The 21,487-nt window shown below is 32.5% G+C and overlaps 1 protein-coding gene across 2 annotated transcripts; it reads right to left on the reverse strand.

The window, feature by feature from the left end:
* Positions 1 to 16,433: 16,433 nt before the first annotated feature.
* MS3_00002086 (uncharacterized protein) lies at positions 16,434 to 21,387 on the reverse strand (the record flags this gene model as incomplete). 2 transcript variants are annotated; one of them, XM_012941920.3, is made up of 3 exons in its annotated part: positions 20,832 to 21,387; positions 20,372 to 20,460; positions 16,690 to 17,026 (listed from the first exon to the last, which is right to left on the reverse strand). In XM_012941920.3, the coding sequence occupies exons 1-3, from the start codon at positions 20,958 to 20,960 to the stop codon at positions 16,690 to 16,692; spliced, it is 555 nt and encodes a 184-aa protein (XP_012797374.1). In that variant the 5' UTR covers positions 20,961 to 21,387. The 2 variants fall into 2 exon arrangements, with proteins under 2 accessions (XP_051075112.1, XP_012797374.1); XM_051209652.1 differs by lacking the exon at positions 20,372 to 20,460 and having other exon boundaries at positions 16,434 to 17,026.
* Positions 21,388 to 21,487: the final 100 nt, after the last annotated feature.

Raw genomic sequence — 21,487 nt, forward strand, 5'->3', positions numbered from 1 at the left:
CAATCCTATTCAATGCTAAAATAGGTCATTACTACACACTATTTACAAAAGCTTCAGTATATCGTCATATATTATTCAGTTTAGATGATAATTCACTAATTAAACATTCTAAATTGACTAAGCTTAATGAATATATCGGTGTAAATATCACTTCATAAAATGTTCGATTTGATGGTATATGACAATGTATGTGATAAATCGATTACTTGGTCAACAGTTCATCGTAATCACACACAACTACTTGAAACTATTCAAAAATAAAGTAATTTGATAAGGAAACTAATCACCAATAGTACAGTCTATAATGTTGAAATGAATCTACTATGAAGGGATGATACTTGAATAATATTTACAATGCGGTAATAGTGTTTACCAATCTACATTTTTACTGTTCATCATTTCTGTTTCAAATCGGAATTTTACTGCTTTTATAGTTAGACGAATTCTCTACAATTGAATCTTGATGATTGAGTAGTGGAAACGAGATTGTCGTGAATGTTTGTTTTATTCAAGGAAACGGGTTATAATGGAATGTTGAAAGCATGTATTTGATTGAAGTGATAAATGCATTCATCACTGAGTTTAATTTGTGTGCATACTAGACTGTTTTATTCAGTGTAGAAATAAAGTGATGTACTGTGCTGGAGCCTATACACAGTGCTTTAGAAAGAGAATTGTTCTAGAAAGCAAGTAGAAATGAAATTGTGTAATTATATTGTGTTAATTTGTTGTTAACGAGAAAGATGAAAATGAAAATTTATCTCATTTGTACATTAATTTAAATTGATTTTTCTGATAAGTAATTTAAAATTATGGTAGAATTTTGAGACTATTAAATTCAACGTGTGCGGGATTGTGTGTGGGCATTGCCGTCCAGTAAAACTACGTTTTTCATGGTGGTCTAGCTGATGTCGATTCATGAATTGAAATATTAAAACAATGTTTAATAGACTTCATTTAATCATAAACGAAACGAAAATGTATGGTAAAATCATGATCGAATAACTTCATACCTACAGCATAATTCATTGTTACATTGGTTTCCAATAATTCATCTGGTTACTGTTAGGTCGTAATAAAAACTCGGTTTTTATATATTTTTTTCTTTTAAATAAATACAAAAGTAAACAAATCGTAAAACTATCCGAAGAAAACAATTTTATTTTAACAATTAGATCATATAAAAATGTTATTTGAACTTTGATTTTTTTTCTCAGATGTAACCAAACGATGAATAAAAGCTATGCACACAGCTACTTCTATTACAACTGAATTCATCACTAGGGTTGTTTACATATGCAATACACACATATATACATACATATACAAAATTGAATTTTAATAATGTTCACTATTCAGTTTATTATGTCATTGATTATTATGCACATATAATTGAGTTACATTCTTAATAATCAGGGTTACATAGTTACATCTTTTCTTCATATTGATAAAAAAGAAAGAAAGAATAGAAAAGAGAAGAAAAGTCAAAATGTCACTCTATACATACACAAATACATACATACATACATAGATACATCTAGAATAGAGAAATCTACAAAAATAGTTTTAAAATGATAAAAATTAATTTATGCATACCTTATTTTTAAACTATGAATATATCAATGAGAAAACCAAGAAAAAAGAAAAAGAAAAAGAATTGAATAATCTCTAAGTATACAATAAAACAAAATGTTATTGTTTATTGAATATACGTTCTGTATCTATGTATATTAAAATAGATTCTTTTGAAAAATTCATTGGTTCAAATAAATAAACCAAAAAAAATAGGTAAACATTATAATGAAGTGATTGAAAACTTTATGTTTGTTTAAATTTATATACAAGTTATTTTAATCAATAAATTATTTTGGTGACCTTATATTAAAGAAATAATAATATATGTATGATAAGTGTACTTTTGAAATGATTATTAGTTAAATAAACCATATATATATATATATATATATATATATATATATATATATATAATATATTAAGTATTGTACTCAAGTCATTGATAATAGATCTATTGTGAACAGGAAAACAAGAAGCCCTGATAAACTACGAAAGCTATTTTTCGGGACGTTATTCCATTTTATTCAAAGCTTGTAAAACACTAACATTTATTTTTGTCCCTAATCTATTCTACAGAACATAAGCTTTCGTTTGATGTATGATTCATTGTCATACCCTTCTTTGTTCTGAAGCTATTGTAATTTAAACATAATATTTTGCACCCTATTTTCTACTCTAATTCCCAGCTTTGGACATAATTGTATTTTTCTTAATTATCGTACGTTGTGGTCGCGTTATTCACTTATTTATTCATGTACATTTTTACACTAATCCGAACTGAACTGAACTGGAATCAGGATATCGGGAATAGATCGAGTAGTGTTCCAGTTGTCTTGTCTTCTCTTATTCGCGTGCTTGTCAGCCAATCAGGTGATATAATAGTTTTCTCTCTTCCCAACTTTGAAATCACGCGTACCAGCCTCAAGGTTAGGTCGGTCAGCCTATCACGCCAAGGTCTTAATCTGAATTAGATAAGTATCCTCAGCACCAAAAGTGAGTAGACAGACCTAAGGACATAACAAGATCATTTTATTTGAAAGTTTCGTCTAGCTAATTTGTCTGAACTTCTTCAGATTATTAATCAAATCAAACCCTGAAGAAGTTCAGATAAGTTAGTTGGATGAAACGTCAGAATAATATTAAATTTCAATTACTGAGATTCTTTCAAATATCATTTTCACACATAACGATTTCTCTATATATGGTGCTCAATTTTTGTCAAATTATTTGTTCTAAATTAGAAAAACTTCGATCATGCGTTTATTTAACCTTATCTTTAGACATGACAGAAATTTATTAACGGTAAATGACTATAGTGTATCTGTTTACTAAGTAGGTGAATGATAGAACCGGATGTGAAAATTGTGCACCAATTAATTGAACATAATTGATTTATAGTAACTCAGTGTGCATAAAAACTCAATAAATTCATAAGTTACTAGGGATATTGTAATTTACTTGTGATCGTTTTTTGACGTATTTCATAGCTTTATTATTACATTATATATATAATTTTTTTGACGAATAAGGCCTTTGATGAGGTGGAGTAGGTCTTAAGCTTAGACGGATGTTTTAGTTGGTGCCGTATTATTCGAGCCAGACAGTTTAATAGTAAGACTCTTCATTATCAGCATAATTATAAATTTGTAATTTACAAAGCTTACTCCAGGATACACAATTATGGTCCTACGTCAAGTAGGCACTGATAATACTTCCCGTAAGTAAAATGACAGTTCATTGAAAGTATTGTTCATTATTGTGATTATCCCCTAAATTCAAAGATTAGATACTGTTATACATGAAACCGATATTCATGACATGTACACATTTCTAGTTAACCATTGAAAAACTAATATATTGTCTGGAATGAGGCCAGTAACCCCATCCCATAGAAAACAACCTTGCTAAAAAAATGCTAACCAGAATCTTAACTATTTAATACACAGCTATTACAATGTCTTATAAATTACAAAATCCTTGTACACTTTGATCACTTTTCTATTTCATATAAAAATTTCATTCTATATTGCTCACATTAAATATCTATTTGCCCAAACTACTGTAACAATATCCCAGTGAGTGGATGATTGACGAGCAATAACTATTCTGTGAAAATGAGTTATTACTGTGGTAGAACTATAAACTTATGTACAGTAGTATTCCACAAAGAAGAAGAACGAAAACAATTTATTTAAAAAGTCACTGACTGTAAACTATGGGTATGATAAGTCACTCATGAACTTATGAAGTAAAGGACTGATCACTGAAATTACTTGTTGCCTGATATATCACTATCAAACGTATAACCTTTCTTATCTCCTTAGTCACTGAGATGAAGTTTTAATGATAAAATGTATTGCTTAATTCTCAAAAGCAATTATGTATCATCTCCAACTCATATGATCTTGATACCGCCTAGAATGTTTAAATAATCAAATCATACATTTACTTAAGTATCTTTGGTATTCCCCACATAACAACAGATGCTACATTTGTATTTCATGTGATAGTTACTTCATAACAACTATCTCAATATAATTTCAATATCCGAGATGATTAATATTCAAGTGTTTATTATATCAATCATTCTACTGTCAGAATAATACCTTTTGTATTATATTTATGATTATTTTACACGAATTATACTAAGTAACATGCTTAAACATGGCTATATTAAAATATACAGTTTTCCAAATAAATTCCATTGTGTTAAAAAGGAACAAACTTCAAATACTAAATAGAATACAAACAAAATACTTAGTGATTAACTAATTCAAACAAGATGATCTCATTTTTAATCATTTAAAATTGTATGATTTTAACAAGATGAAGAGGAATCATTAGCTTTCTAGCATGGTATTTCTTAGGTAAACGATGTTGATAATTATTATCAGTTAAAATAAGAGTTATTTGATAGATATTTTTCCATTAGTAATTTGGTTACTATCATACGGCAGCCTGCTTGAATATCTGGGCTACCTGTTTCTGCCATCTAATTATTTCAGGAAGTTATTTGTTTTTCATTTTGTTTTAACGTCTTATTATGTGCAATAATCGCATAACCCATACAGGCGCGTTTATGAAAAGCCTACGACCTTTCGCTGCACAAGTTACAAAAAAGTACTATAAAAGACATCGTGGTGGTTGTCAATATGCGTTAAAGAGAATGAACATTAATCGTATGTCGATTCCCTAGCTGCTAAATTCTAACTGCCGATCACTAATCAACAAGGTGGACTATCTTTGATTCCGGCGAGCTAATCAGGAGCGTTGTAGAGATTTCAAGGTTACGGCGCCAACTTCAGTGCTTAATGTTAACGCACGATCGGTTCACAGGGAATTTTGTACAAAACGTGATAAGTGAGAGGCTATAACAAACAAAACGGCGAGACTATAATTTGTGGACGAATTAATCAGGTATAAGATAATAGATCTCGGATTTTAATGCGAAAGCCTTTCATCCATTTAGCTAAATAAATTTCTGGCATTATAGCTGATGTCAGTTGGTGATGAAAACTCCATATATAATTTCTAACCAGGGCAAATTATGACAATTATTGCAAACTGGATAATAAAAGCACCAGTAACACTGGCTGCAACCAGGTACTACAATATATACGGATGTTTGGAGAGCGTACAGACTCCTACGTAGGCTTGGTCATGTGCATCGTGTCGTTAACCACAAGTAGCATTTTGTGCACCCAACAACCGGAGTGCACATAAACAATATTGAAACTATGTGGTCGAGTTTGAAAGAGTTTTTGAGACTTTATCATGGTTCCAGAGGCCGACTATTCTGTAGCCGTATGGATGATTTCCTCTACTGCATGTATTACGATTTTAAAACCTCTGAACCTCTTTCTAACCTTGACAAGTTTTTGAACCACGTATAATAAGTGTATCCACTTTATTTCCTTGGTTTTGTATACCATATTTTTACTCTATACTGACTGTTTGCTGATTGGCTAATATTTATCAAGGTTACTTAAGATTCGTTCAAAGGTCGTCCATAAATTAGAGTCGCACCTCAATTCCTTACTTACTTACTTACTTACTTACTTACTTACTTACCTACTTACTTACTTACTTACTTACTTACTTACTTACTTACTTACTTACGCCTGTTACTCCTCGTGAAGGAGCATAGGCCGCTCACCAGCATTCTCCATCCAACCCTGTAATGGGCAATCCTTTCTAGCTCCGTCCAGTTGTAATTCATCCTTTTCATATCTGCTTCTATTATCCGACGCAATGTGTTCTTTGGCCTTCCTCTTTTTCGCTTCCCTTCAGGATTCCAAGTTAGGGCTTGCCTCGTGATGCAGCTTGACGATTTGCGTAATGTATGTCCTATCCATTTCCATCGTCTTTTCCTAATTTCTTCTTCAGCTGGAAGTTGGTTCGTTCTCCCACAGAAGGCTATTGCTGATGGTATCTGGCCAATGGATGTTGAGTATCTTGCGTAGACAACTATTTATAAATACTTGTACTTTCTTGATTGTGGTTGTTGTAGTTCTCCAAGTTTCAGCTCCATACAGTAGAACTGTCTTGACGTCCGTATTGAAGATTCTCACTTTGATATTGGTTGACAGACAGTTGTTTTGAGTTCCATATCTTCTTCAATTGTAGGAATGCGACCCTTGCTTTGCCGATCCTCGCCTTTATGTCTGTATCTGCACTTCCTTGTTCATCGATGATGCTTCCTAGGTATGTGAAGGACTCTACATCTTCCAGAGTTTCGCCATCAAGAGTGATTGGATTACTGTTCTCTGTTTTGAATTTGAGGACTTTGGTTTTCCTTTTGTGTATACTGAGGCCTACTGATGCAGAGACTGCTGCTACACTGGCTGTCTTCATCTGCATCTGTTCGTGTGTACGTGATAGGAGGGCTAGGTCATCTGCGAAGTCCAACTCGTCTAATTGATTCTGAGCTGTCCATTGTATTCCGTGTTTTCTTTCAGATGTCGCGGTCTTCATAATCCAGTCGACCACCAGAAGAAAGAGGAAGGGAGAGAGTAAACAGCCTTGTCTGACTCCGCTCCTTACTTGGAATGCATCTGTCAGCTGTCCTCCATGCACTACTTTGCACTGTAGTCCGTCGTATGAGTTCCGGATAATATTGACAATCTTCTCAGGAACTCCGTAGTGTCGAAGAAGTTTCCATAATGTCCTCCTATCCACACTGTCGAATGCCTTTTCATAATCAATGAAGTTGATGTATAGTGACGAGTTCCACTCAACTGATTGTTCGACGATGATCCGTAGTGTTGCAATTTGGTCTGTGCACGACCGATTCTTACGGAATTCAGCTTGTTGATCTCGAAGTTGGGCGTCTACTGCATCCTTCATCCGGTTCAGCAACACTCTGTTGAAGACTTTCCCTGGTATTGACAGTAGTGTAATGCCTCTGTAGTTTTCACATTTGCTCAGATCTCCTTTCTTTGGAATCTTGATGAGGTGTCCTTCTTTCCAGTCCATCGGCACTTGTTCCTCCTCCCAAATCTTTTTGAATAGAAGGTAAAGCATGCTTGTGGTTGCTTCGATGTCTGATTTCAGTGCTTCAGCTGGTATGTTGTCGGGTCCTGCTGCTTTCCCGTTCTTGATTTGTCTGACGGCCATTCTAATTTCTTCCGTCGTTGGTGGGTTGACATCTATAGGAAGATCTATGTGTGCTGCTTCGATGTCCGATGGATTCATTGGAGCCGGTCTATTCAGGAGTTCCTCGAAGTGTTCTACCCATCTGTTACGCTGTTGTTGAATTTCGGTGATTGGCTTGCCTTCTTTGTCTTTGACCGGCCTCTCTGGTTTACTGTATTTCCCTGCTAGCTTCTTCGTTGTATCATGAAGCTGTTTCATATTTCCTTCTCTAGCAGCTTTTTCTGCCATCGTTGCTAGTTCTTCCACGTATTTCTTCTTGTCGGCTCTAATGCTCTTCTTCACTTGTTTGTTTGCTTCTATGTATTCAGCTTGTGCTTAGACTTTCTCTGCTCGTGTTCGGCTGTTGTTAATTGCTGTCTTCTTGTTCTTCCTTTCTTTGGTCCTGTCCAGTGTTTCTATGGAGGTTCATTCCTTATGATGGTGTTTCCTTAGGCCCAGAACCTCTTGACACGTTGAAGTCAATGTTTCTTTGATGCCTTTCCAGTTGTCCTCCATGGTAGTTTCTTCTTCCTTCAGTAGATCTTGAAACGCTTGGAATCTGTTGTTGAGAGCTATCTTGAATTCATTGAGTTTGTCAGTATCTCGAAGGAAGGCTGTATTGAACCTTTGTAGTGCTGTTTGTCCACTTGTCCAGTTCTTCTTTAGCTTCAGTTTTAAATTGGCTACAACTAGGTGGTGATCTGAAGCTATGTCAGCTCCTCTCCCGGTTCTCACATCTTCCATTGTCCTTCGGAATTTTTTGTTGATGCAAATATGATCTATTTGGTTCTCTGTAGTGTGGTCCGGTGAGATCCATGTAGCCTTGTGTATACGCTTGTGTGGAAATATTGTGCCTCCTATGACCAATTTGTTGAATGCACACAAATTTGCAAATCTTTCTCCATTTTCGTTTCTTTCTCCCAGTCCATGTCGTCCCATAATATCTTCATATCCAGTGTTGTCTATTCCGACCTTGGCATTTAGATCTCCCATCAGAATAGTTAGGTCCTTCCTTGGGCATTTCTCAATGATTGACTGCAGCCGCTCGTAGAACTGATCTTTAATGTCGTCGTTGCTATCATTGGTGAATGCATAACATTGGATAATATTCATTAAGATCCCCTCCTTCTCTGATTTGAATGATGCTTTGATGATTCTGGGTCCGTGAGATTCTCATCCTACAAGTGAATTTCGTGCTACTTTGGACAGCATTAGAGCGACTCCCTGAGTGTGTGGAGCATTTTCCTCTTCGTGACCGGAGTATAGCAGCATCTCTCCCTTATTTAGCCTTTGTTGTTCAGCTGGGGTTGAATGGGTTTCTCTGATTCCCAGTACTGCCAAGTTGTATCTCCTCATTTCCGTTGCTATTTGGCTGGTCTTCCCGGTTTCCCACATTGTTCGGACGTTCCATGTACTTATAAAAATTGTTGCTCTGGTTGTTAGAAGGGACATCGGCCTCGTGGCTTCCGAAGGAACTCGGCTTTCACCATGAAGCGTCATAATTCTTCTAAATGAAGACCTTCTAACTCCCAGGGCAGAGTTAAAACGGTTTGGATTATTTTTTCTGGTAAGCGTTTTTTTAGCGAGTTAGTTTTCCACGGGATGGGGACGCTAACCCCATGCCCAACCCTCCTCCTTTACCCGGGCTTGGGACCGGCAGTAACCCGATAAGAGCTACAGGCGGAGTTCACCTCAATTCCTACTAAGTCATAATATGTATCGTAATTGTGGTGTCATCACAATTCAAGAATCTTGGTTAAATAATTTACAGGACGACTACCTAGTATCGCTACGTGATTTCAAAATTTATCGTCAGGATCGACCAAACAATAAAAAGAGGTGTGGTGGCTGTGTAGCTACGTTTGTAAACGTAAACTGGTGTCGATCTTCGTTTGCGTGTTTCAAGTTTTCAAATTACTTTATCGACTGTTTAACTCTAAGATACCGTCCAAAACATCGGAATAAATACAAATATGTTTATGTTACCAATATCCACGTGACTCCAGACTGCACATCATCTGCGCTATCTGTTTTCACTGATGAATTCACTGAGTTCGCTGTTACTGCCTTCAATGATTCACTTTCAGTTGTATGTGGTGATTTCAATTCATGTGACTGTAGCTTCCTTAAGTCACTAGGTCACAAAATATAGTAGATTTTCCTACTCGTTTGGATACTCATTTAGACTTCGTTTTCATTAATGATGTGGGTGAAAATGTGAATTGTAAACGTGCTCCATTGCCTAGCTCGGATCACTGTATAATTCGTGTTCTACCTTAAGTGTATGGAAAGCATGGGAAGAGTACACTCTTACATCAAACCAAGAAAGTCAAATATAAGAATTACTCAGAAGAAAATATCCGAAATCTGAAAAACATGTTTCATACGACTAACTGGGAACTATTTACAGATGACTCACTGAAACTTACTACTGATGTTATCACTTGTTACCTTAAATTCTGTTCTGATATTTGTTGTCCCACTGAAACCATTTTTGTAAGTTTTGATCGACTTACATCTTCACAACTAGAACGAATATGGAGGGTGAAAGAAAGAATGTACAAGGAGAAGAACTCAAATGAAGTTCGTAAGCTAAATGGTTTGATAAAACTAGAGATTAGACGTCTCGACTCTATGTTTACTCGAAAACTCTTGTCTTGCAAAAACTCTCCAAGTATATGGAAATTCTTTAAAGAACTTACAGGTGACAGACAGTTTAGAAGCGATAACCAGCTGAATGTTTGTGACATAAATAAGTCTTTTGTACGTCAGTCACCTGATGTGATGCTCCCTCTATCCACAGGTTTAAAAAATAGCTGTGTTCCTAGTTTCACCGAAACTGATGTCCGGAGATGTCTCCAGTAACTTAATTCATACCGATGTTTAGGTCCTGATGGTATCCCAAACCTCTTTTTTTTAAAAATGTGATGACGTCTTATGGTATAAATTCACGACTATCTTTAACAGATCCTTCTCATCTAATCTCATACCGAAAATGTGGAGAAAGATGAAGATAATGTTATGACCTTGTGATGTCTGGTTTTTCTATCGCACGATTTATCTACCAATCCGAATACGACTTATACGAATCTTCACACTAGGCCAACCAATGACGTTCAACCGGTGTGGGCAGTTTAGCGTCCTTATTGGTCCTATGTCCTACGAGCCCTTCCACTTGAGTCCAGAACACAATACCAGCTTCCGAATCAGAGCAGATCGTTTATTTCAGGCATACTTGGTTTATATATCAATCACACAGACCGCAACGTACCATAAAATAGGAAATAATATTTGTACACAAATAAGCCCAAAAAGTGGCTGTGAATGTGGTAGGCAGTAGTTAATAAACTGAACATAACTTAAGAACCGTAAATCGTACAATAATAAATTATAGGTCAAAATAAAGCTTATCATAAAAGGAATATAAATATACATAGTGTAATTGTTGAGTAGTTATACAATAAGAATGTTTATAGAATATTAGTCCATGAATAGTCCTCGGAAGTTACCTGTTATTTAATCTTCACCGGATATAACAGATAATTCCTGTACCCAAGAAAGCATTTGGTGATAAGAATGTAAAATTTAAACCTATTGCAATAATTTTACCCTTCCTCAAAACAGTCGAAAAAATATTAATACTTCCACTTCAGCCTGCGATAAAAGAGCAAATCAATCCATATCAGTTTGCTTACAAATGCGAAAGCAGCACCTTAGATGCTGTTGCTGTTCTGGATCACAATATATTGTTCAACTTAGAAAAGGGTAAGAAGTATGTTCGATGCGCTTTTCTGGATTATACTTCTGCTGTTGATTCCATCCCAAGACAACGTTTACTTAACAAGTTAACCAGCGTCAACACTGACGGCTGAATAACTAATTGGCTATGTTCCTACCTCTCTGGAAGAGAACAGTACACTGTGTTTAGAGGAAAGTGTTCAGAGTCTCTACTGTCTCATGAAGGTGTGCCACAAGGAGCTGTTCTTTCACCTCTTCTTTCCACTTTCTTCCTCATGATCTGCCATCTTCCACAGAAAACACTTTTGTGAAATATTCGGGTGATCTCACTGTATGTACACCTATCTCTTCCTCTTTACATCCCATAGAAATGAATGAGTTTTTGTCTCGTGTTGATTGTTGGTCTGTTGTTAGTAGTCTCATACTTAAACCGTCTAAATTTCAAGCTGTTAACTTTAGCATGAGACATGAACGTCATCTAGACACCATTTTGAAATCCCACAATGCTTGTGCGATTGGATACTCTTTGATAAACACAGTGTCGAAGGTCAGTTATCTTGGTTTTACCTTTTCCTTTGATCTCTCTTGGTCTTCGCATGTTTTATTGTTATCGAAGAAGGTTTTCCGTCTGACTTACTACATAAAGAGATTGCATGCTCTTGGGACTACTCGTCGTTTACTCTTACAATTTGTCAATTCTTGCATATTACCTATTATTCTTTATTGTTTTCCATTATTCTTTCCCGGGCTTTTGAGAAGAGACTTTGCTGTATTGTGGAGAGTGCTGAAATTAGTTAGTAAGGTGTGTGATGAATCTTTCGAGGTCATTATTAATATGGTTATGGATAGACAAGTAAAGTCATGCTAACTCCTGGCAAGTGTTATCTTATCAGATACTAACCATCCCCTTCACTCATATCTTTCTCCTTGCATATCTTCTGGTAGAACGAGATGTAATTACATTAAAATCCATGCACACAAGAAAGCGTATAAAAGTTCTATAATACCTTACCTAACAAATATGCTCTGTGACGAACAGGTTGTTGGAGTTAACCTAGTCAATAACCTGCATTCTTAAACATGTCTCTAATTTGGCAAGTTGTACAGTTTTTCAGATGTTTTTAAACCTTGTTTTACTTTTTTGCCTTCGTTTCTGTTTTCTTTTGTGTAAGAAACATGTTGAAATATCCTGTGCTGAGAATTGTATATTGTACCAAAATATGATACTGAATAAAGCCATTGTTATTAACAATAATAATAATAATAATAATAATAATAATAATAAATACTTACTTATCTATGCCCGTCGCCCCTCGTAGAGGAGCACAGGCTACCCACTGGCGTTCCTAATTGAACTCTGTGCTGGACAATTATTTTCAGTTGTTATTCACCCTTTTGATGTCTGCTTCCACATTGTGTTAGTTGGCCTTCCTCCTCTTCTTTTCTCTTCAGGAGTTGAAGTTAGCGCTTGCGTCATGATGCAGTTTGATGATTTCTGTAATGTGTGTCCTATCCACTTCCAACATCTTTTCCTCATTTCCTCCTCAGATAGTTTTTTCTCTCCCACAGTGGGCCGTTGCTGATGGTATCGGGCCAACGGACATCCATTATCTTACGTAGGCAGTTGTTTATAAATACTTGTACATTTTTGATCATGGTCTTAGTAGTTGTAGTAATACGTTTTAGTGTTATTGATAGAAATTTGAATAGATTGTAACCAAAATATATACTGAGGATATATAACTTGCACTAATGTATATGTTAGTTCAATAAATATAATATATTGATAGTAGTCTATGTAGTAGTAATAACGGTATATTCTGAAAATAATTACAGAAACCTAGTCAATTTATAGACATTATCAAGTTGAGGCAAAATGAAAGGGAATAGTTAAAATTATTAGCGTGCACTATTTTAAAAGACATGATCTATGGAGTGCTTAGTAAAGTGAAGCAAAATTCAAAGTCAGAGGTGATATCATTTTAGAGTGCAGGATTATTTCCATAATGTACGGTAGCAATCTCAAGTCTTGCAAGAGAAGTTATGATTAATAATTAGCATGAGGAAAATGTAGAAAATGATATTTATCTATAACATTATGTACTCCTGGGATAAATGGTGTCACTTCTTCGCAATAAAAAATACATTGAGAAGTTTATTAACTAGTTATACAGCCAATTTTGTGTTCAGCGCTAAACAAAGTTGACGAAGCGTTGAAAATTTACCTATAAATTTTAAATCTGATCTCAGTCGTATAATAAGATCGGTTGAACAAACACTGATACATATATTATTGAGTAATGTTGTGAATTAACTGAAGCTAAATACTGGCAGACCTAAACTTTCTTGATGTGATAGCTTATGGGGTCGTAAATTTATACTTTTTGAATGTTGTAAAATCCGTCACATAATGACGTTGGATCGCATTTTATGGTGAACATTGATTTCCTGATAAGTACAAATACACTTTGATGGTGATTCCTAACTAGACTAAAACCTTGGTCTAAGATTTCTGATCGATTGCCTCTACTACCCAATATTCACGTATTCCGCTTGCATAAGAATTCACTGTAACTACATCATGACTTCAGTAGATTATTATTTATATTGACGAATACATACACTTGAATACACAAGTCTAACTAAAATTTATATTAATTAGACTTTTCACTGGTGGAATACATACTCAAATGAACAATCTTTGCACAGATGATTATCCTGAAACATAATCTGTTTCAATAAACAGTTATTAGCCTGAGTTTGATTCAGAAACAAACAGTTTTACTTCGACTTAATATGAAAGCTTTGATAGGAGTCGAAGCAAAGGAAAATAACACATAGTTCCTAAAATCCATCATTTCTTTCAGGAAGTCAAAATTTTCGAAGTTATTCTGAAAGTGATTCTATTTCCAGACAAGAAATATGGAGTCCCGGTTAATATTTAGATGAAGAGGAGAGGTTTATGTACTCAATATACATTACTAGCATTGTGGTGTGTACTACTGATGTCGACAGGTATAAGTAGTATATGTCATCAGTTGATAGTGAAATACGTGGTAGCAGAAAATTAAGAAGATCGAAGAAAAGAGAATGAGAACGGAGAATGGTTGATATAGAAACGAAGTCTGAGACGATTGACTGATATTTTGCAAATGAAGTATTTACTGTATAGTCCCTACTTTTTTACTAAGTTATTCAGTAATTTTTTGTTCAAATACATTTGATTGTCCCTACTAGTGTTCTCGTTCAGTACATCATGTGGTCGATATGTCATGTAATTAATGATATATTTTTGTTTATACTGAAATCTAGCTTATAACATACGTCAATATTTGTATTAGATGCCTTGATGTTAATTATTGAAGAAAATAAACTTAGTTTTTCATAGACTGAATGTTACAATATAAACAGTACGTTTCACATTTTTCTTTGACTCTTCCAGTTTCATAATGAATTAAACTATGTATTATATAAACTAAATCTAGGGCAATATTTTAGCTCAATCATATGATTTACCGATGGTCTAAGTGATTAGAACATGAAAAATTAAAGAGGTTTAAAATACTTTCTTTAATAGAAAACTATAAAGTCTTATTAGTTAGATAATTTTAATTATCACAATTCTGAAGAGATGTTAAAAAGCTTTTTTACTCTCTATTTATTCTTTATATATTCTATCAAAAACCAGTATATGTATAACAGATTTTTGTATTGAACATTGACTAATACGGTGATAATAGTTGTGAGCTAAATAGTTTGTAGCTTCATGATGAATTCTAGGAAGTTTTAGTGAGATAATGTATTCGATAAAGTTCAAAAATATTCGAAATGAAACAGATAGTACTAATAACATGAATAATAAAAGGTGAACATCTTGAACATTTAATTACAATGATAGTGTGGTGTATGCTACTTATGTTGACATAAGTAGTATGTGATGTTAGTCAGGAACAGAAGGTCTAGCAGCAGAGAAACAAGAGGATCAAATAGTAAAGAATGGAAACAGAATGTAATTTTTATGAAAATGCAAGAACAATGAAGTCTGAGTCATTATGAGGCAATCGATGGACACTTTGCAAGTTAATTAAGCATTTACTTTATGATTGTTAGATTTTATTAACAAGTCCTGTAATTTTGTGCTGAATACATTTTATTGTCCGTACTGATGTTCTTGTTCACTACAATAGTACTATATCCTTAGAATAAATCCTCTCTCATCATTTGTACCATACATTAATAATTCCTTCTTTTTATACTGTCTTGAAATTATGTGCATGAATTATATTTCACTTTACTAATGAATCTCTAGAGACTTCGAATGCTTAACCACTGTTATTATTGAAAGTTCTTAAAAAAGTCAATTTCGTGTTGACATTATATGTTTTTATTATTTTAGAGCTTATATTATGACTCTCCTACGTCATGTCTAATTCATCACAAACTATACCATATTTAAGTATCTATATAGAGATCTACTAGTCTAAATAAAATTATATTAATCCGTACGTTACAAAACAATCAAAACTTATGACAGCACTTCCTGTTTTCACTTAGTGTGCTCTATTTTCGAGTTAAGTTGTAGATGATTAAGAGCGTCTTGTAATAGTTATTCGCTAAGCTGATATATATATATATATATATATATATATATATATATATATATAGTTACTACGCTTACTGCTAGACGCAACAGTTTATGATTAAACTATGTGTGATGTCTGTCATCTTTGCGTACTGTTTGTAAATTGTAAACTAATAATAACAGTTTGTTTTTTGTCATTTCTCAGTTTTCACAGATTTCTCTAAACAGTTCATGATGGAAACTTATTGCAATGTGAACAATCTTCCGAATCACTTATATTTGATAAGAGAATTAAAGTTTGTATCAGACATGTTTTCACAGTATCCATAACTGCTTCATGCCAAGTGTTTTTTTTTCATAAGATTCACCAACTTCTGTTTATTCTTTTTGTCTAACATCAATAGTATTATGACATTCAACTATGTTTAAGTTCAGACAAATATCATAAACGGTACCAATTTTTTCAAGATCATTTTAAAATCCTCAAAGAAATGGTTTTCATATTTATTCAAGCCTACAAGTTAAATAAGATAATTTATAATTCCATAGTCACTTAAATGGAGTGAAATAGTGAAATGTATTCTAATGAACCTTAGATTAGTAGTCTGAATGATATTGCTACCAATTAATGACCTAGCAGATCTGTGGTTAAACTTTAGCGCAACCATAGATGTTGGTAAGACCTCATTCTGGAACTGAAAAACTATCCATTGCTGCCTAGATCCAAATAGTAACCAAATTAATGACAGTCGTCAACGAATATTATCTACAAATCATTTGAAATTCCATAGTAATTGTTTGTACGGAATGTTAACCTCGGTGTCTATTGAAGTATCACCAATAAATGAAATAAATCTAATCCGACAAATAATAAGCCCAATGTATGATTAAAAGTTACACAATAAGTGTAAAGAGTAATTTTTTTTACTAAATTTATACTTCTTAAAACGTTTTCATAATAATTATTACTAGAGAGTAGTTTGTTCAGATATTTGGAAGAACATTAAATTTTTTTGAAAGATAGAAAAGGGAAAGACAAATATTTTATTCATGACATCAATAGAATTAATAACTTTGAAATTGTTTAATATCGGTTTTGTTTCTAAACAAAATGTCATTCCCTGGTTACTGGGTCATACTTCAACTTTCTATTCCTTTTTTTAATTACTTGGTGTACGCCAAGCAAGAATGATCTTATTTTCATATTGGAATTGAATTGATTGGAACGGTTCATGTGAGAAACTTGCCCAGTATGAGTGAGTCACAGCATTGACTTGCCATACACGTCCATAACGTCTTTCTAATTCACTTTTGAATGTTTTTACAACTTTATTCATATCAGGATCTTTTTTAACTCCATCAAATATATCTTTATATAATAGTGTTACTTCAACTTGTTTTGGTTTCGGCATTGTTGAAGAGATAATTTTTACTCCTTCTGGCAAATCTGGTTCTCTACCTGATTGTACAGTTTTAATGTGGTTTCGTTCAATGCGCCTGAAGTAAAAATAACAGAAGTAGTTTTAATTAAAAGAGTTTCCGTTTCTATCAGTTTAATCTTCTTCATTGTAAATAAATATCAGTAGAATAATATAAATAAGCATCAAAAAACACCATCTTAATGTCTTGATATGATTACTTATATATCTTTTTAACGTTTTAATGGAATATCGACAAGTGTTTTGTAATAAATACAAATGAATGTAATTACTTAAGTCAGGTTCTGTAAAACTTATAGCTTATCATGGTATTAGATTATGATAAATAGAAATCTGCCTATAAGAGATTCTAAAACTAAACAATATACTGTTTAGTAGTGACTGAATAACACTGATTTTTAAATAACAACCATTTATTCTCAAAGATACATAGATAATATCATGTATTTATAATACTACAAATCAATAAACAATTATTCTGTATACGTTTAGTGGTTGTATTGTAAATGATGTAAATGAATTTTGTTACAGTGACATATATGAAGACTTTTAATATCGTTGTATCAGAATATTAATTCACAAAGATTAAAGTTATAAATATCATTAAATGTTATATATCTTTTATATATAGTTACAAGATATGTACCGCCGACCAGCATTCTCCAGAGTGGATTGAAGAATGCTGGTCGATGGCATATGCTCCACTAGGAGTAATAGGCGTAAGTAACTAAGTAAGTATATAATATACCAAACAAAATTTGACTTCATTTTTATATTATTGTAAATATACTTGTAAAGATGAGTGAGTTCTTTTTATTTTTTTTAAACTTTTATTTTCTTAGTTCCTTTGATAAATTTCGATAGTGTAATAAGAAGACGAGGATTATCAGAAATATATGATGTATTGGCGCAGTACTTTGCGAACAATCTGGCCAAATATATACTTGTTAAGAACACTTATATCTGAAAAAATGAAAGGTTAACTAGACTGGAAATGGAGGGTAGGAGACAAGGATAATAAAGAAAATAATGTGAAAACGATTTGAAACCTCATCACTCTGGGTGATAAGCTTAGTTTAAAGTTAGAATAAACTTTTTTGAATATATGAAGGGGATTTAAATTTTCGTATGGCTTAGTCTTCAGTAAACCTTAGTAGACGTTCTTTTACACTTTTGTTCAACACTACAAAAGCCGAGTTATGACCCATCGTATAACCTGTTTCAACTATGTGTTTGAAAATAGAGGATGATGAATGTTTATCCTCTACTCTTATGAAGTCATTTGATTCTATATGTTTTTGTAACCATTTTGGTGCAAGTAAATGTGTGATCAGATTAATCAAAATGTATTGCGCTAATATATCACATAAGTGAAATTTACTACATTCAATCTTTAATTACATTTTCTAATTTGAGAATAATTAATCCTATATAGCTGACAGAATTAGTAGGTTGAGTAGAGTTCAAATCTACAATCCCTTGTTGTTAGGCAAAACTTTCTAACTTTAATAGATCAAGTGTAATGTGAAATTTGAGTTCTATATGACATTTACGTCTCGTCTATGTTGACAATAAATGCTTTAAATAGTGTCATGAGTGTTTTATTATTAAAATACCAAAGTATATCTAATTTTTATGATATCAAATATATTACTTATTATTGTATTGGGAATCTCTTGTGTTTTTATTATTCTATTAAAAAACATAACAGTCATACATTCCAACATAATTTGAAATTACTTATCAGAAAAATCAATTTAAATTAATGTACAAATGAGATAAATTTTCATTTTCATCTTTCTCGTTAACAACAAATTAACACAATATAATTACACAATTTCATTTCTACTTGCTTTCTAGAACAATTCTCTTTCTAAAGCACTGTGTATAGGCTCCAGCACAGTACATCACTTTATTTCTACACTGAATAAAACAGTCTAGTATGCACACAAATTAAACTCAGTGATGAATGCATTTATCACTTCAATCAAATACATGCTTTCAACATTCCATTATAACCCGTTTCCTTGAATAAAACAAACATTCACGACAATCTCGTTTCCACTACTCAATCATCAAGATTCAATTGTAGAGAATTCGTCTAACTATAAAAGCAGTAAAATTCCGATTTGAAACAGAAATGATGAACAGTAAAAATGTAGATTGGTAAACACTATTACCGCATTGTAAATATTATTCAAGTATCATCCCTTCATAGTAGATTCATTTCAACATTATAGACTGTACTATTGGTGATTAGTTTCCTTATCAAATTACTTTATTTTTGAATAGTTTCAAGTAGTTGTGTGTGATTACGATGAACTGTTGACCAAGTAATCGATTTATCACATACATTGTCATATACCATCAAATCGAACATTTTATGAAGTGATATTTACACCGATATATTCATTAAGCTTAGTCAATTTAGAATGTTTAATTAGTGAATTATCATCTAAACTGAATAATATATGACGATATACTGAAGCTTTTGTAAATAGTGTGTAGTAATGACCTATTTTAGCATTGAATAGGACTGATTGGTTGTTTCATTCTATCTCGAGTCTCATTGTTGTTAATCATATAGTTAATTCAAAGTGATCTTTTCGATTTCTTCGAGAATTTTGTATGTATTTCACTAAGTATCAGTTAGTGTCTTACAAATGAACTTTTTGTTTTTTAAGTAGGTTATTGGAAAGAACAATGTTTTGAAGTAGAAACGTGTTTATATGAGTTTCGGAAATCATTGAATTCTTGTAATGAGATTAAAATTGTTTTTACTAAAACAGAAATTCTCTACTACACATCAGTTGGATACAGACATTTTTTCTTGTTGATCACATAGAATTAAGATGTTACGATATATTCATTTATTAAATCTGTTTTAATTCAGTATGAATGTATTATTTATTTTAGGAATTATGCATCCAATACGTTGAGTACTAACTAATCTACTCTGATGCATTCCGCTATTGTGCATTCAGAAAGAAATTTTGACATAGTAAATTTTAATAGTTTGAAACACTCAATAGAGTTTTGTTCACAAACAATTTAGTTGATAATAACATCTTGACTTCATCAATGTTTAACTTAGTTACATTTTTTATTTGTTTGTTTTCAGGTTAGTAAAATAGGAACGTGTCTATGAACATTGTTTTATGGTGTCAATTAAGTCATATAACAAACAGATTATGTTTTGAGAACTAACATTGATCGAGTGACTAGTGTTTAAAGTATCATCATTAGCTAAGTTGATCATGTTTTCTTACTGTCAAATTCAAACTAACAATATAATATTGAAAGGGGAGAAAGTCATATTTCACACTGTAATTAAACTTTTATGAATAATTTTAAAAAAGTAAAATGAGTTTATTATCAATGAAATCTATACATTTGCGCTTACATTTCATTCTGTTTCAATCCTAATCCTCGACAAAATTCTTCAAATGTGATTTTCTGATCTTTGTCTACATCAAAAAGTGCAATCCAGTCCTAAATTTAAATGAAAGAAAAAAAAACTCTTTTGTGAAAACAACAACATGAGTAACTGCTTAAAGAAAAACAAAACGGTTTGTTGTAATAGAATTCGATCAGATAATGTTTTAACGAGTTTCTACCAGAGGATAATTTTTCAAAACTTTTGAAAGGTTATTGACTTAATCAAATGTAGTACAATATCTGTAGTAAATATCTATCGAAATGTTCAGAATAATTTGTGCTTAACGTTCTTCTGTAAAAAATGTCATTTCCAGGTAAATAATATTACTTATGACACAAAATAGTTATGCATATACATGTATATAACAAAACATTTATTTGCCAGTAATAATTTAGTAAACACAAAATTAAACGATACTACTTACATTCACTTGTTTCATATCAAGTTTTTCTCTTCTACAACTTTCACTAAGTTTGCTTGTTTCAACACTTTCATCATTATCACGAATTAAAGTTAAATAAATTTGAATAAATTTTTCCATTGGACTATCCATGTTTTATATTAAAATGTTATTTCAATAAAGAATATAAGAAGTGAATTCAAACAAATCTTTTATTGAATAACTTCAATCTGAATGCTTTTCATTTCAATGTTTAAACTCTATTTATATATACATATATATATTGTCAAAATGGAATCATGATTGCCTGTAAGTGTGTATTTTCATTGTGTAGAATTTAATTGACCAACATTTCTTTCTTTAGATAAATTGATCTCATTGTGTTTTTTTTTATCGGGTGAGTTATAGTTGGTGCATATTTTAGTTTAACTATTTGGCTTGTATGTAAATTTTAAACTTGAATAATATGCTTACATTCTATTGATAATATACAGTGATTTACATAAATTTGTGTTTGTGTTCTATGTAACATTATTGTGAATAAATAATCTAGATGTTTTAGAATTGGATGAGTAAATGTTACTTAGAAATAAATCGATATGCTACCATACATAGTGATTAATATATGTACAAATTTGAGATATCTAACTAACGAAACTAATTCATTATACACATCTGCT

The sequence above is a fragment of the Schistosoma haematobium genome, chromosome 1, assembly GCF_000699445.3.
Source record: "Schistosoma haematobium chromosome 1, whole genome shotgun sequence".
NCBI lineage: Eukaryota > Metazoa > Platyhelminthes > Trematoda > Strigeidida > Schistosomatidae > Schistosoma > Schistosoma haematobium.